Genomic DNA, 15,549 nt, shown 5'->3' with positions numbered 1-15,549 from the left:
AAAAAGGCCATTACGGGAAGTACCCCTCCCCACCCTGCTGGGAAAATTTTAGTCTTACTTGGAGCAGGAGTTGATGAATTCAGATCCTTGACTGTCATTTCTGTCAACTTATCCTGCGCCAGCCAACAGTTGCAAGGAAATGTATAGTGGTTACCGTACGACGGCACATCAATCTCAACTTCTTTCACATGAAAGCCTGTTCCATACTCCATGTGGTCATGACTGAGTTTAATTCTCTCCACCTACAAAGGTTTAATTATGAATAAATTAGATTCCATCTTGTTCCAGTTCAGAATTCTCTTTTCCTCAAAAATCTCATTACTCGTTTTCATTTTGCATTTAACAGGTACATGTACTATAGTACTGACAGAACTTTTACATCAATCCACTTCTACATCCATGTGGGTTGTGTACAGTGTTATCTGCTGTAAATGCACGAATCAAAAAAGTATTGGAACATACAAATTTTCTTTGCAAATATTTTATGACTCAACATGTTGCGGTATATCAATGTAGTTTAAAATAACTTTCACATCAAGATGATTTTAAACTATACAATCATGGACAAAAGTCTTGGGACAAATTTGCACTTTTGGCACTTTTGCACACATGCCAGAAGCGAATACAACTTCACCTGCCTAACCTCACCGCCTACACCCCCATACAATGTTGAAAACTAGTGCCTGCAATTTCACTTGATTTTCAACATTGTGTTGGGTGGGTAGGGGTGACATGCAACGCATTTTTAAAGGATATAGCAGCTTTTTTTTTTTCAAACTTCAGTTTTAAAACATATTAGATAATTCGTTACATTACATACTTGTCCCAAGGACTTTTGTCCACGATATTAGTTTCATTGTATTTTCCTTCACTCCAGATTTATTACAGTACCATAATTTTCAAACACAGAAAACTAGCAATCAAACTAATTTAATCTCAAAATCATTTTGACATGAAATTCATTTTCCCTTGCACCATATAACAGATAGCTGTACATTATGTACATGTACAAGCAGTCGAGCCTCAGAGTGATGTGATTGACAAATGTTTCACTTAATATTGGTCTGCGCATTCAATTTACTCCAGGCATAGTCCATGAGAGTTGGTTCCGGAGTCAGAGCACGGCAAGTGTTGAAACATCAAGATTTTATAGTAGGTGAATTAGCTCGAACATTTCCTCAATTACAAAGCCAAAATAATACTTAAAGTTACTTGACATTTCTGAAAAAATCTGTGCTAAAAAGAATTGAATTCTGAGCGGTACTGTACTACTGCATGTACTCACCTGCTTGACCATTGTGCCAATTGTTACACAAACTCCAACTAACTTGAAATTTGCACAGACACGTTATTAAGTTACATGCAATTAGTATAGCCACTCAGTTTTATTTTATTGGAAATCCATAAAGCTGATTGGTTCTCTTAACTTTTTCTATTTGCTGATAGACAACAGTAAGGACACTTGAACCATGAACACTTGACATTATTTTGTACAATTTTTTCAGTGACTGCACTTAGAATAATTAGCTCTAGTCATATGATGTGTGTAGTGCCAGCATCTTTTAAGTATAAAACCACTTAATAAATACTTTGGTTAAAAGGAAGGGCCTGCGTTCTATGGTAACTAAAAAAACATGCAAAAAATATCAAGTCTTCACGGTTTGAGCGCCCTTACTGTAAAAAATACACAAAATTGTACGTTTTGTGCTGTAATATTTTGGGTTGTCTACACATACTAAAACACTCACCCTTGTTTTCTACGCTTCACTGAATATTCACTCATAGAAAACTTGGGCTTGTAGTCTAATTATTATTAAATGTACAAAGTACCTTTCCAATATCCAGGGTGGTGACCATGAACTTATACTCCAGACCAGTTTCAAACCGGTTTTTCTCATCTCCTGCTTGCCGCAACTGTATTTTTGCTGTATTTCCTTTAGATCCAAACAACTGGATATACACGTTTCCATCTGCACCACTGCCCTTTACTTCACCAAGTTTCATTTTCAGATTGTACATGACTGGAAGAAGATTTTCAGTATGTTTCTGAATTTTTACGCAATGATGTACATGTAAAGATCTGGTCTGATCATTATTATTATTCTCGCGTGTGATTGGTTCTTACTGTTTTATGATCTATTGGAAGACAGATGTAAACAAGTATATTATAGATTCCAACTGCTCTGCATCTGTTCCGTAACAGATCACACAAGACGTCAAAATGTGGTTAAGAAAATGTGTGACACACTCACCTCATGGCTTGCGTGACACTTTCTTTATTCTTACCACATTTTGACACTGTCATTTCTGGTCAGTAGAGAGATGAATGGTAACATGGCATGACAATCAGTTTCAATGTGGTTTTCTTACTGTAACAGCTCACTGTTTATAAGTTCAGCTGGGTTTATTACCAAAATAGTAACCTCAGAGCAAACAGTTATCCACTCATAACAAAAAACAGACCATTAAATATTCATTTCAATTAACCAGCAGTTTTGATCTTGAAAGTCTTCTGCTTCTCTCCTCACCCATCTACAGTTTCAGTAATTTAACACTGACATCAATGAGTCTTACCCAGCCAACCTTGCAATGATTCCGTGGAACCCCACCTTATAGCCACCCCATTAATATGGCCACCCTCTTAAATTGGCCACCTCATTATTACGGCCACCTTGTTTTTACGGTCACCTCATTATTACAGCCACCTCGTTGTTACGGCCACCTCATTATTACAACCACCTTATTATTACAGCCACCTCCTTATTACAGCCCCTTTATTCTGGCCCAAAAGAAAAGCTCAGTCTGTCATTTTCTTCATTGAAGAACCCCTATGGCCAGTCCCTGATGATATAGCCAGATCTTTGAGGCCTGCTGGACTGACCATATTAAGAGTGTTCTACTGTATTTCAACATAAATGTTTTGGGGTGAAGAAAGCTCAGAAAAACTGAATTCTGAATTTTGTTAATAAAATGTTTCATGGTCCACAAGCATTGCCCAGTCAACAAGTAATACACACACACTTACTCTACACTTACCATTCACTTCAGGAATACCCGATTTAGGATCAGATGGTGTGCGCTGCTTTACCAGGGATGATGTACGGGGAAGGGTCGACAGCTTTGTGGGTGAGGACTCTGCACTGACAGAACTGCTAGCCTGAACTGTAAAATACAAAGTAACATGATGATAACAGTTGGTATAATTAGATAAGAGAAAAAGTTTCACTAATTACAATATTAAGTATATAAGGCTCTATAATAGCTTGGATGCTATTCATACACTAGGTAACTCTGAGTATTATTCTAGTGCTTTCTTCAAATCTTCTCAGATCATTTAGAAAAGTCCGCATTCAAACCTAATGGCTCATTAAGCTGGCATTCATCCAAGTTTTTTCACATATGGTAAACTGCTCATGTACATAAAAAAAAAAATGTATGTACATGTACTTAAAAGTTATTCCATAAGTACAATATGTTAGATAGGTAATGAGATGCGCAGGGCTGAGCTGGCTATAATCATCTCATATCAAACAATTGCGAGTTGAATAACTGTTTTATTAAAAATGCCCCCAAAATATGGAAAACTAAAAAAAATTAATAAAAATAAAAATGCCTAAAAAAAAAAGTATGCATATGATTGCCTTAATTGTAGAGCAATATGGATATAATGGCTTATATAATTATCATGATGGCTAGTTAAGCCAATGAAAGCTCTCGAATTGCATTATACAATGGCCCAGTATTTAATAATTTAAAGTTAAATAACTGTTTCTCATTCAAGACAAACCATACTGTAATTACCTGGGCTTTCCTCGGTGTTGGACAGTTTACGGGCAGTTGAAAAGGATGCTGATCTTATCGGCATGGTTACACTGGATATCTTTGTTCCGCTACCTGTTGAGCCGATTGAGCTACCACTCAACTTTCTCCCTGTACCGCTGCCACTACTATATGTTCGCTGCAATGAGCCTTGCTCACTTGCATCAGATCCACGCTTTAAATACGGATATCTGTCACTTGAGCTCTCGGTATCGCCATTCATCATATAAATTGTTCTCTTACTACGAGATGTCTCATGTGAAGTATCAATTCCATTAGTAATATTACCATTGACATATCGACCAAATCTGTCCGAACTTTCCGTGTGCTGCTGCTCATTCCTTGTCTCATGTGTTGCTTCACTTATTGTATGCACCTGTCGCACTTCTCTTCTTGTGAAGGATTCATTTCTTGCAGTTTCCCACTGCATTCTGGCTACACTTGATCAGCTAAATGGCTGGTGACTTCTGTGTTACAACAAAAACTAGATGCCTGCAAATAGAAAACAAAAACTGACCTCACAATCCAGCAAATTATGAGCAGCATTATTTGACCATGTAAACAAGTTGTATCTCAAGGAAAAGGATCATTTGATTTCAAACAATGCATTGAAAAGAAACATGAGTCTTCTCTCCACAACATGATTTGTGCTGCAACTTACATCAGGCATAAGCATAATATACACATTAAGTTTTCTTTTTGCAAATAAAATTTATTAATCAACACTGTTACAAAATAATGTGTACACCTGCTGTACTTGTATTAATATATAATGCTGTGGCATGTTGGATTTCACTTTGGGTTCAAGTGTCAACAGATCTCCAATAGCCTAAAACATGTTTTGATGTCTTCATAAATAGTCAAGTTATCCCATGAAGTCCTGAATGTTACTCTGATCCTCAGGTAAACATGATCTTTAATCATGTTACATGTACTCAAAGAAAAAAATGGTACATGTAGATTGCCCTTCACATTTTCCTCAAGCAAAAACCCCACAAAACCTACTGTAAAGCTCCAAGCTATAGAATAACAAAAGGCAAATGTATGCATGTAACCTGGATTACATGTAGATTTAATGACCCCTCTTGAATAAAATCTGCATCCCAGCAAATTATACATTACCACAAAAATACTTTATTTGAAAAAAAAAATTACAGACAAATCATTTAAACACCTTGAAGGAATTTTAATAATTAATGGCTACTGGACATCAATCTAAAACAGAAGTTATAATTAAATGTTATATATTTGTATGTAGCCAAATGTAGCAGGTTGAAATCATCATGAGCTATATTTAGAGTGGTCAACAGTTAAACTAAAGCAAATTATACTAATAGAAGTAAAGAGTTGGATTCGTTGGTCCAAGACATTTACTTGCTTCTGAGAGTTTCATGCTTCTTCTGAAGCAATCATCAGGCAACTGTTTACATGTATACATGGATGTATGCTGGTCAATTCAAAGACTGTAATTGGCATAGTATACATATATGTATACGAAGCAAGATTATTTGCTGATAAATTTAGTTACATACATGTATAATGCAAAAACCTTCCTGTCAGTTCAGTTAAATATAAATACACTTCTCAGAGACAGCAATGTAACTTGTTTTCCTAATAAAATTAGACATTTTCAGTCTGGTCAAAAATTATCTGACCACAAGCTGAAACAAATTTAGTTTTAATTTTGCTTGAAAATAGTAAATTGTATTGTTGTACTAGGTGGCAATACTTGGGAAGGAGAGAAGATTGGGATCCTTGTTTACTGAAATGGCTGGATTTAATTTGTAAGTGTTGAAATCATTTGAAGCTAATTTAAAATGAATCTACCAAATCTTGTAAAACATAACCCCCTGTTTGCCAAAGATAAGACACCTTCTGATCTATGAAACGCTGGAAAAAGAAATCATCTAGGACCAAGAAAATGACCTTACCAAGAAGCTTACCGAAGTCGATTTGATTTGATGGCAGCGCAGAGCAAAATGAATTCAGTATATTTAAAGATGTCCGCCAACAGAATTTTCCCAGATATTTTGTAGAACATTCTATTTCTCTCTCGGCAGGGTAAATTAAGTCTATAAACATACATAAATAGTACGCCTTCGATGATGGAAAGAGGTCACGACACGGTTTTGTCGTTACGAGGTCGAAGTGGATTTGGATTACGGTAATTATTGGTCATATTTTTAATACAAAAATAGGCTTACGCTTATTAAAAAAGCTTAAGCTAAAATATTTATGAAGTCAAGAAACATCTGTCGGAAAATCTATCCCGAATGAGTATATTCCGTGTGGGAAATGAAGCAAATAAACGTGTTTGGCAAAACACAATCTTTATCAAACATGAATCGAACAAACGATCAAGCTACATTATTCCAAAATGACAGCTCGAAAAAACTTTTTACACCCCCGAGTCGCTACCGCGAATTAACTGATATTGCAGCCTTGAATTCGCCCAGTTATCCACACTAACTGAAAGTTTTAAATCTAAGTCGGCAGTCGAGTCGTTTGAAAAAAAAAATCGAGCTCTCAATAGCCTGCCAGAGGGCTCCCGAAAATTAACCTGAAGTGGTACATGTAAGCTTATATACGTTTAAAAGGTAAATTTATAAAAACAAGTTACTCTATAATAAAACTCCAAACCGAGCGCAAGCGACCAGGTTTGATAGCCTTCTTTAAGCAATGTTTCGCTCGAATGAACCGCTGTTATATTGATATTGTTTATGCACAATTGCAACGAAATATCGCGAAAACTACATTTGTAATACCCTTGGCCCGTTCAGTTCAAAGTTTTAATTAAAACCGCCAAAAAAAGAAACGATCTGGCACTCACGGAAAGCAAAGTATATCGAAAAAACTTGCAGTGTAGTCCAATAAGATAACAAGATACGTTAGTTACGCATAACAGATTACCTTCTCCGTGTAGAAAACCCACTGACGACGCGACAGAAATGTTTCTCCCGCCGAACACAAAATCTTCTTCAAGGGCCTCTCTGAACAAGTAAACTTTGCTACTCGCGCCAGACAAGGCGTTTTAAATTTCTTGACAGCTAGCACATATCGAATAACACTGCAGATTAACGCCTGATCTGCAAAAGCCCGCCAAGAATCGACAGTATTCGACTTTGTTTACAATAATAAGAGCCAGAAACTGTTTGTTTTGAAAGTGCTCAAGTTTACGTTTCCGTCGCCATCTTGGATTTAGCGTGAAGGGCGCGGTTACGTTACTGGAGCAAATTAATAACGGGGGAGGGGAAAGGAAAGTTTGTCCTTATGCGCAAATGGAAAGAAAATTACCAGTCTGCTCAATGATACCACCCGCAAAATATAAATCATGTTTAGACTAGAATGCCACATAATTTCTCCTATTGGCTAGAAGCCTTGGTTAAGGTCTAACAACAATGAATAATAATCAATTCTCGATTTTTTTTTAAGTATTACAATGGTGTAATTAAACACGCACTGTAGAATTACAAACAGAAGTTGTTTTACTTTTGAACATGTTAAAACGGATTTGATCGATAAATACGTCACATTTCAGTCAAAATAATCATATGTCACATTATCTACTAAGACATAGCTAAACGGAATCGAACTACTCAAGTTGATTTAAGTTGACTTGACTATAAACCTTTTTACTACAGCAATATTAAATAGATGTCTATAAATTTATATTTATCAGTCGCTCCAGATTTTTCTGATTCCACTGAAAAGAGTAAAATACTTGTTTAAAAAATATTGAATCTCGTTGTATAAACGGACGACCTCTTTCCGCAATATCGGCGTTTAATCCGCACTACGATTCGCCGGAAATTTTTTTTCTCCTGTGAAAGATAAAGACCACCTTTTGTTGTAAGTTGAAGGTCGTGGGACCGATGCGGCCAATTGCAACAATTGAAAACGGGGTTTTCCCACGGTACCCACCAAGTCTGCAAAACTACAAACTCAAGCAAGACTCGTTTAGACAATAACATGCCTCGCAGAACGCCCAGAGCTTATGCCACTCCTGGGACAAAGTGAACAAAAGTGACAATTTCTTTACATTCTTTGATCTTCTTTGTGAAACTTAATTGTCAGAAAACGTCACATCCCAATAGAAGCTTAAAGAACATTATTAATCATAATTCAAAAGAATAAACTTGATTTGAAATGCTTCGGTCTGATAATACAACATCGATCAACTTTGGAAGAAGTAGTAACTGTTAAACATTGTGAAAGAATTCTTTTTAATGCTCTATAAATGTTATCTCTATATTGTTAATTTCGAGTAGGTTTGACTTTAGTACGCTGTTAAAAATAATACACTGGGAATTTCGACAATTTGTAATCTGCTTAATTCATACTGAGAGGGAAACCAAATTATTCTAGCAAATTTACTTGGGAGAAGTTCTAAAACATTTGTGCTAAAGTGAAGGAAAAACCTCATCTATGCCTTCTTGATACTTCAACTTCGAAATCTGTTTAAATATGCCGCATTCTTTCATTTAAATGGCAAACTGTCTAGTGCAAACATTTGTTGACCGGTCTCACTTCAACAGTTTCGCTCCTTATCGACTAAACTGTTCCCGTTTGAACTCTCTTGGCCAAGATTGCAACCTCTATCCTCGAGCCAACTTTAAAGTTGCTGACCCCTGGCAACCAAATTCAGAGCATTACACGGTGAAGTAAACAGAACCCGCTTAGATTTCAATCATGTCAAAGGCACCGGATTGAAGTTGATTTTATGCATAATAGCGTGGGAATTGTACTGAACTAAATGTTACCTCGTTTCTTCTTTGTAGTTTATAGAACGTCAGTTTTCAACATCAACTGCATAGCTAAACACTGTCTTACCTGATAAAGTACTTGTACGTTGTCAATACACGAATTTAGGTCGCTTTTTCACAGAAGTTTTGCCTCATGGAATTTTTATTCCCGTAGGTGGAGTGAGTCACAATGTTAGACGCTAGATTCTTATGCATTTTTCATGAGCCGATTAGATTTCCGACAAAGCACTTGCTGTGCGACAACTGGTTGTCTACCACTCCAGGTAAAATTTGTCATTGCTCAGTTTGTGAAATCTCACCTATTGCAAGAGATGATTTCAACGCATCAACTGGGAGTGGAATTTAACCAAATATTGACTTTCCCATGTAGTGAAAATGCTAATACAGTCGATTCCATCGCTGCTAATTGAATCAACAGATATTTGATCAACAGACATGTAGCCATTTTTAGTGATGACAATTCATTATCTTGAGAAAATTATCTCAGAAAGTAAAATACTCAAAAAGAGGAATATGGTGCATAAAACTGCCGTTTTGTGGAATGAAGGTACAATTCAGTGTAGCAATCATGATATTTGCTAGCACTGGTAATATTTCGCAATTGCTACCTCGGTTTCCTTATGTACACCTGCACATTAATAAACTAACGAGTGTTCTAATTGGATTGGCAGCATAAAAACATCTCTTGGGTTAACCGCCGCAAAGAAAAACTCTGGCCCTGGCTAACGGCTTTAAGTTACGTTGCGAAGAAAAATTCTTAGTTTCTTCTTGTAACATTTTCATCTATTTACGCACACGTGTGGGAACTTTATCAGCAGCTACCTGTAAATAAATGACCGAAATATCAAATGTAGTAATACATAGTTTGGAATATGCTAATGAATTCACTTCTACGCATCTCTCTCCCTGTCAGACGGAACGCACAATTCTCTTCCCTACTGAGTTCCCGTGAAGTTGGCTGTGAATATTCAACGTTCATGCCGAGTTATAGACGAACCGCATAATACGAGACAAAAAGAATACATTTAGTACGGCATATGATGGAATTATGCCATATGAGATTTACATGGAGTAGTTATTCCGAACAGTTATACAAAGTTATACTACTCGAACTGATTCAATACATAAAATTTATTCGACAGTCGGAGTCAAAAAAATTGACGAATATGAGTGAAAACTGAGCCTTCGACAGCCTAAGGTTCCAGAATTGAAATAGTTACAACCGAGTGATCCTGTCATTTCAAGCAATCTGATTGGTTCGTTCTCACGAAGCTTGTTCCAAAGATTTAATTGAAAGTAAATAAGAACTAATTATACGTTATTGTAATTCCTAATTTCGTAAACAAAAATGCGATAATAAACACCTACGCGTTTGTTTTGAAGTTGTAAATTAAATTGCAAGACGATTAGCCGAACTGTAAGTATTCTGAGCGAAGAGAGTGTTCAATGCCATAAATTGAAAATAACCTGGGACAATTATTAGCACGTGTTTAGAGGCTGAAATATATCGTGTTTGAATAAGGCCAGGAGATTGGTATGAACTTGCTTCATTTTCTTGTTAAAAACAAAACACAACAACAACAGAAGTGGTGAGAGCGAAGAAATATCTACCAAACTGATATAAAATACAGATTAAAAAGATTTGTGAAAATATCACCAAAATGGCAATTCTGATTTGTTTACAGCAAGTCGCAAAAATCAATTTGAAGCAGTGTAGTAAATGGAATCTTCGCATATTATCCAATTACATTTGTACATCGGGTGGTATATACTTGGCAATATAACACTGTTCGTGGAAATAACGAACTGGACAACCTTTGGATAGTTTAATAAACGGGACACATTAAGGACTTAGCCAAATTCGTATTAAAAACGCTTTCTATTAGCTATCGGTTAGTAACTGTGACAGAATGTTTAGAATATTGAGTAGCAGCTTGGTAAATATCCAACCACTGTAAGAACACTGTTTACTTCGATTTTGAGGGATATTTTCCAAACACAAGGTAACAACAAGAGTTTACAACAATAAAAAGCGATATTTGTCCCGTTATGCTAAAAAGATTTTATATTGAGATTATTTATATATGTTAAGTTATTTATTTGTTTATTTGGGTAAAAGATAAAAATGTAATAATATAAATAAAATTATTTTTATATGGGGGCATTTTGCTATCGACGTGTTCACTGTTTTAAGATCTGCTTAAGAATACAAACGCTGTTGGAATTTCGGTATAAAACAAAACATGAAAAAAAAAAAAAAAAAAGAAACTCTGAAACCTCAAAAATAAACTCCTTTTTCTTTTGTTGATGGTAGTTCAATAACTTCGACACACTAAATGGTTTAAACCTAAGTTGTAGGTATTTTTTCCTGTCAAGATAGCAGCTTGAAGTCGACTGGATTTTGATTGAAAGTCATTTTTTTCTTGATCTTTCTAAAACACCCCGTCATATCTTGACATACCATATGTTATGATCCATTGATAATAAAGATTGCTACCTACTGTTTCGGAAAGACAAACATTGCGTTAGCTAACATTTTCAAACACAGACCAAAACTCAAAATTTAACGCAGTTTCGATAGATGCATAAGCTTGTAATTTGTGGGCATAGAGCTCAAGGCAATTATTATTGGGTCTGATGTTGAAATAACACCAAAATCTGATCTCCTGGTTGAGATGTATATTAAAGTAAAAACGTGTTTACACAAGCTCATTGAAGCAAAACACAAGCCGGAAGGAAGTTTAAAATCTTTATAGCTCAACATTCAATTCATAAAATTTTATGACCCCAAAATACGTCGAGAAATTGCTAATACTAATACGGAAAGTCCTCATAGGTTGGCAAATTTTCGTTCCTGCGTGCCTTTAACATGTTCTAGAAGACCTACCTACCAAGTTATCTGCATAATTTACATGTTTTGGTAGTTGTTAAAAGAAATACGTCAGCAATTTTGTTGTTATCAAACCCCACCCATTTCTTAATAAAGATTATATTAGTCTGATTAGCTAGCATATATGATAAGCGATTCCTATCTTTTCTTATGTATATGAAAGACTGACCTTTACTGAAATCTGAGGTGAAGTTTAACTAATTACAGTTAGCTGATAAATTTCGTAAGCTATACAGTCGAGTAATAACTCTCGAATAAATCACAAAAAAATCTGGGAGGATGAGAACCGATACGAAGAAGTAAACAAAACAAAACTTAGGCGAGAACAATCTTTTTTTGTTTTAAAGCTTTTTTCATTTTAACGGCTTTGCCCTTTTCCTGTGCAAGATATTATCGCAAATCCACATTTTTCTTCTAATTTTTGTCTGATTAGGTCTCGGCAAAAAAGACAAATTTGACCCCCAATCATGATTTATGCGGAGCAATTGTTAATTCTCGTTTCATAATGGACAAGGTAATGTATTAACGAAAAACAAGACAACTAAACACTTTTTTCCGTTTTCACATAGCCTCGTCTAAAAACGGCGGAGGGGGGGGGCGGAGGGGTTGCAAGAATTCGAAACAGGTATGCAAACCCGAGAATTCTTCCAACCTCACGAGTATTTTAATGATACAATGTAAAAACGGAAAAAGTCCTCTATTGCTTTTATTAAACATTTCTTGTCACAAGCGTGTTTACATACTTTCATCTAATAACGCTTATCGACCAATGCCTTGAGAGAGCGCGTACTAGCTTAAATATTTTATAAATGTACGTGGATCGAACCATCTTAATGTTTGTATAAAAATGTATGTGAAGGAAAGCAACCAATCTTTGTCGCATAGTCAGAGGATTAAAAGCATAAAACTTATTTTAAAGCACAAATGCTAAATCGGTGTTTGTCAATTTCAGTGCTGACGGAGCAAACGCAAAATGTGAACCGTTAGGTAACCAGTAATTTAGTTTATTTTCTTTTTAAAACCGACGAAGGCCGAACTTGCTCCGTCGAATTTCTAAGTTACTCTAAAGCGTTGTTTTTAACGTTTTCATAGGTCGCTGTCAAACACAACGTTAACTGCAGAACATCACTGTCGTGTTAAAGTATCAGCATATTGACTTTGGAATAAAAGGTGACAGTTCAGCTGCTTAATCTCAGCGTTATTTTCATTATTTCTTAGTTGCAAGGAGTCTTGCGGCGTTTGAGATCGTTACTTTAGAAGAGTCACTCGGGGAGAATCGGGCGTTCGGTTTACTTCGGGATCAACTAACAACCGTGGAAGTTTTGACGCTTCTTCGGAGTGTCGCTACGTATACTTTCCAGCGCCAGAGGGGTCTCTAATTTGGGAACATTAGAGTATATACTGTTACAAAGGAGATATCCCCCACCCCCATAAAATATAACAAATAATTTCTTTTTAGTAGATAACAGTACAGTATTTGGTTCAATATCGGTATAAATTTATACATATTAGCAAACTTGAATACGATGTTAGCATATTCACAACCAGTCACAATTATATATTTACCTTTATCTTGGGAAATAATTATATTTCCTCTCAGGTTATTGGTATTAATAAAACTCGACGAAATTGTTTATTTTCCTGTACCTCTGGCATTGAGTAACGAGCACCGTGCAGCCGGCTTGTGCTCTACCAAACTTTGTCCTTAGCAAGCTTGTCCGGCGACAGTACATGGGACCGTTCATTTAACAGCCCCAAGCTGACAGTCCGTTTCCGCCCCTGGACACACTGTACCGCCCGAAAACCTTTCGTTACAATACTAACAAACTGAAAAGTGCAAAAATTTCATGACGACACCTCACCAAATGTTTTTACCTTTTATCGTTATGGCCGCAAAAGACGTGCAATTATCCCAAAAGGCACTAAACCAACCGCTCGCCGGTGAACTTAGCGTAGGAATATATAGATTCGAGCTTCTGCTCTGATCAGTGTAAATAAAAAAGGTAACTTATGCCAGGATAACGTAATAGCAATTTCGTTTTGACTTCCGCAATGGCCTTAATGATGCTGAAAAAGTTTTTCTCCCGGCTAGCGGTCACTATGGTAATTCACCAACAGCATATTTCAATTAAAGAGAAAATGAATATTTTTCCCTATTAATAACTATTAAAAAATAAGTGACAGTTAAGAACGCCAACAAGGAATATTTGTGTAAAAAAAGCCCAAAAGTTTTCGACTGTTAAGTCTTGTTCAGGGTGAATTGATACCTTTTTGCCTTGCAACCTTTGACACATAACAGAAGTATATAATTCGTAGACAGGTAGAGTAGAAGACGTTTATCTCACTCATTTGCAAGAGTTTTCCACTTGAAAAATCAAGACTTCGTTTTTAAAAAATTAATAATTACACAACAAGCCCGACGCCCAACAATTTTGGGTATTTTACATCGAAACAAAACTCGAAAACAATTTTCCTCAGCGAGCAGGCAACGATGACGAACCAAAGAAGAGTCACCGATGCCCAATGGATGGAACACGCTCAGTGCTTATAATAGGCGAATAGAAGTTCTTCACAGAGGGTCGCTACTATCCTGGAGTTTTGAACATTCATTGAGGCTTATGCAGTTGTCATGCCATTAGGCTTTCGGATAAGGGCCAGCTGGGCCAGGTTCACTGTACTCGCATAAAGCAAGTTTACCGCCGCTTTTTTAGGATTAGAAAACCGCTTCACCTTTTGTTGTATTTGTAAATTGCACAATTGAACTTTACGAAATTCAATTTCATCATGTAATTGAATTTCGTAAAGCTCAATGCCCTTCGTTTCTTGAGCAAAACGTTGTTATATTTTCAAATACAATACGTGGTGGAATCGAGCAATGTTAGCAGTATTATCAAAGCAAACAACTACTCGTAAAAAGTACTTCAAGCTGCCTATCAAATGAAGCCGATATGCCTGTACCAGCCCGTTTCTTCTTTGAATTAAAGGACCGTGGCCGCCGTTGATTCAGAATCTTGGTGATGAAGCCCGTCAATCCAATTTCGTATATCAGCAGGGCTGTACTGAAAAACCACTTATCACGATCCGCATATTACAATTCCTGATATTTTTTACGTTGGTCTCGTTGCCCACAGTGTATGTATGACACAATAAAAATATAGCCATGCATATATGAACAGTGAACTATCACCAATGTAATGCCTCTAGATCCTTATCTCCACTTAACATGCAACTGGTACCGCTGCTTAAGCCGTTCGCAAGTGATATACAGTACAACATTTGAAGTGACCCAAAAACGGAAGATACGGGATTGACATGTCTATAAAGAACGCTAAAGTTATGCCAGAACAACAAAAAAAAATGGTGCAGCCCCAAGCGAAGAATACATTTGTAAACACGTCTCGTGAACTTCAGGACCCTTCAGTGTTGTGGGATCGGGGAAAAATAAAATAAAATTTTGCTCTGTGAGAAAATAAGTTATTGTACAAAATCAACCTGAGACCATTTTTACAATCACTGCATTCTGCTACTTTAACCCGGCAATCGTTTTCCAGTAGTTTGACTTTGTGCTACTGAATTTTGTGCGAGAAATTGACATTCGTTTGAGAGCGTTAATTTTGCCTCAGTCCAGAAAAGAAATTCAATTTCCTGTTCGCGAAAGCGAAGATCGGGAAATAGTGACTGTAATTTTAGAAACAGCAAAAGGGAAGACATCCATGTACACAGTTGTTGGTTGTAGCCTCGGCGGAGAAAACGGGCGAAAAGCCCATCAAAGGGATAGCAGATAATTTTCCGGACGAGTGTTGCTTTGATATGTAGGTTTGGTTGCGTGACTTTTTGTCGCATAAAGCGGCTGATATTTTACGACAATTCGAAACTTAAACCATTGAAAATTTCCCGTATCTATTTGAAAGGATTAAAGAGCAAGTTTTGCACCTTAATTGAGCGAAAATGTGCAATTATACGCGTATTTAAGTGGACCTTCAGTTCACCCGTGAATATCATTAAATGGAAGCCATTTTTGTTTTGGTGTAAACTTTCAATGGAAATCTCAATTACATGTTGTAACATTTACTGACT

At 36.4% G+C, this 15,549-nt stretch overlaps 1 protein-coding gene across 2 annotated transcripts in view; it reads right to left on the bottom strand.

Annotated features, from left to right (window-relative positions):
- Positions 1-15,549, bottom strand: part of LOC145500319 (lipoxygenase homology domain-containing protein 1-like) — a 64,121-nt gene that overhangs the window by 48,204 nt on the left and 368 nt on the right. The window contains exons 1-5 of one of the 2 annotated variants that reach the window (XM_081479821.1): positions 6,730-7,187; positions 3,802-4,311; positions 3,037-3,162; positions 1,831-2,021; positions 59-242 (exon numbers count right to left, since the gene is read on the bottom strand). In XM_081479821.1, the coding sequence (XP_081335947.1) occupies positions 59-242; positions 1,831-2,021; positions 3,037-3,162; positions 3,802-4,249 (949 nt within the window). In that variant the 5' untranslated portion in view covers positions 4,250-4,311; positions 6,730-7,187. Of the gene's footprint in view, positions 1-58; positions 243-1,830; positions 2,022-3,036; positions 3,163-3,801; positions 4,312-6,729; positions 7,188-15,549 lie in introns of those variants that run through there. The other variant, XM_081479822.1, reaches the window with a different exon arrangement.

This window comes from Orbicella franksi, chromosome 10 (genome assembly GCF_964199315.1).
Source record: "Orbicella franksi chromosome 10, jaOrbFran1.1, whole genome shotgun sequence".
Lineage (NCBI taxonomy): Eukaryota > Metazoa > Cnidaria > Anthozoa > Scleractinia > Merulinidae > Orbicella > Orbicella franksi.
The sequence above is the reverse complement of the archived record's forward strand: the minus strand, read 5'-3'. Positions and strand labels throughout refer to the sequence as shown.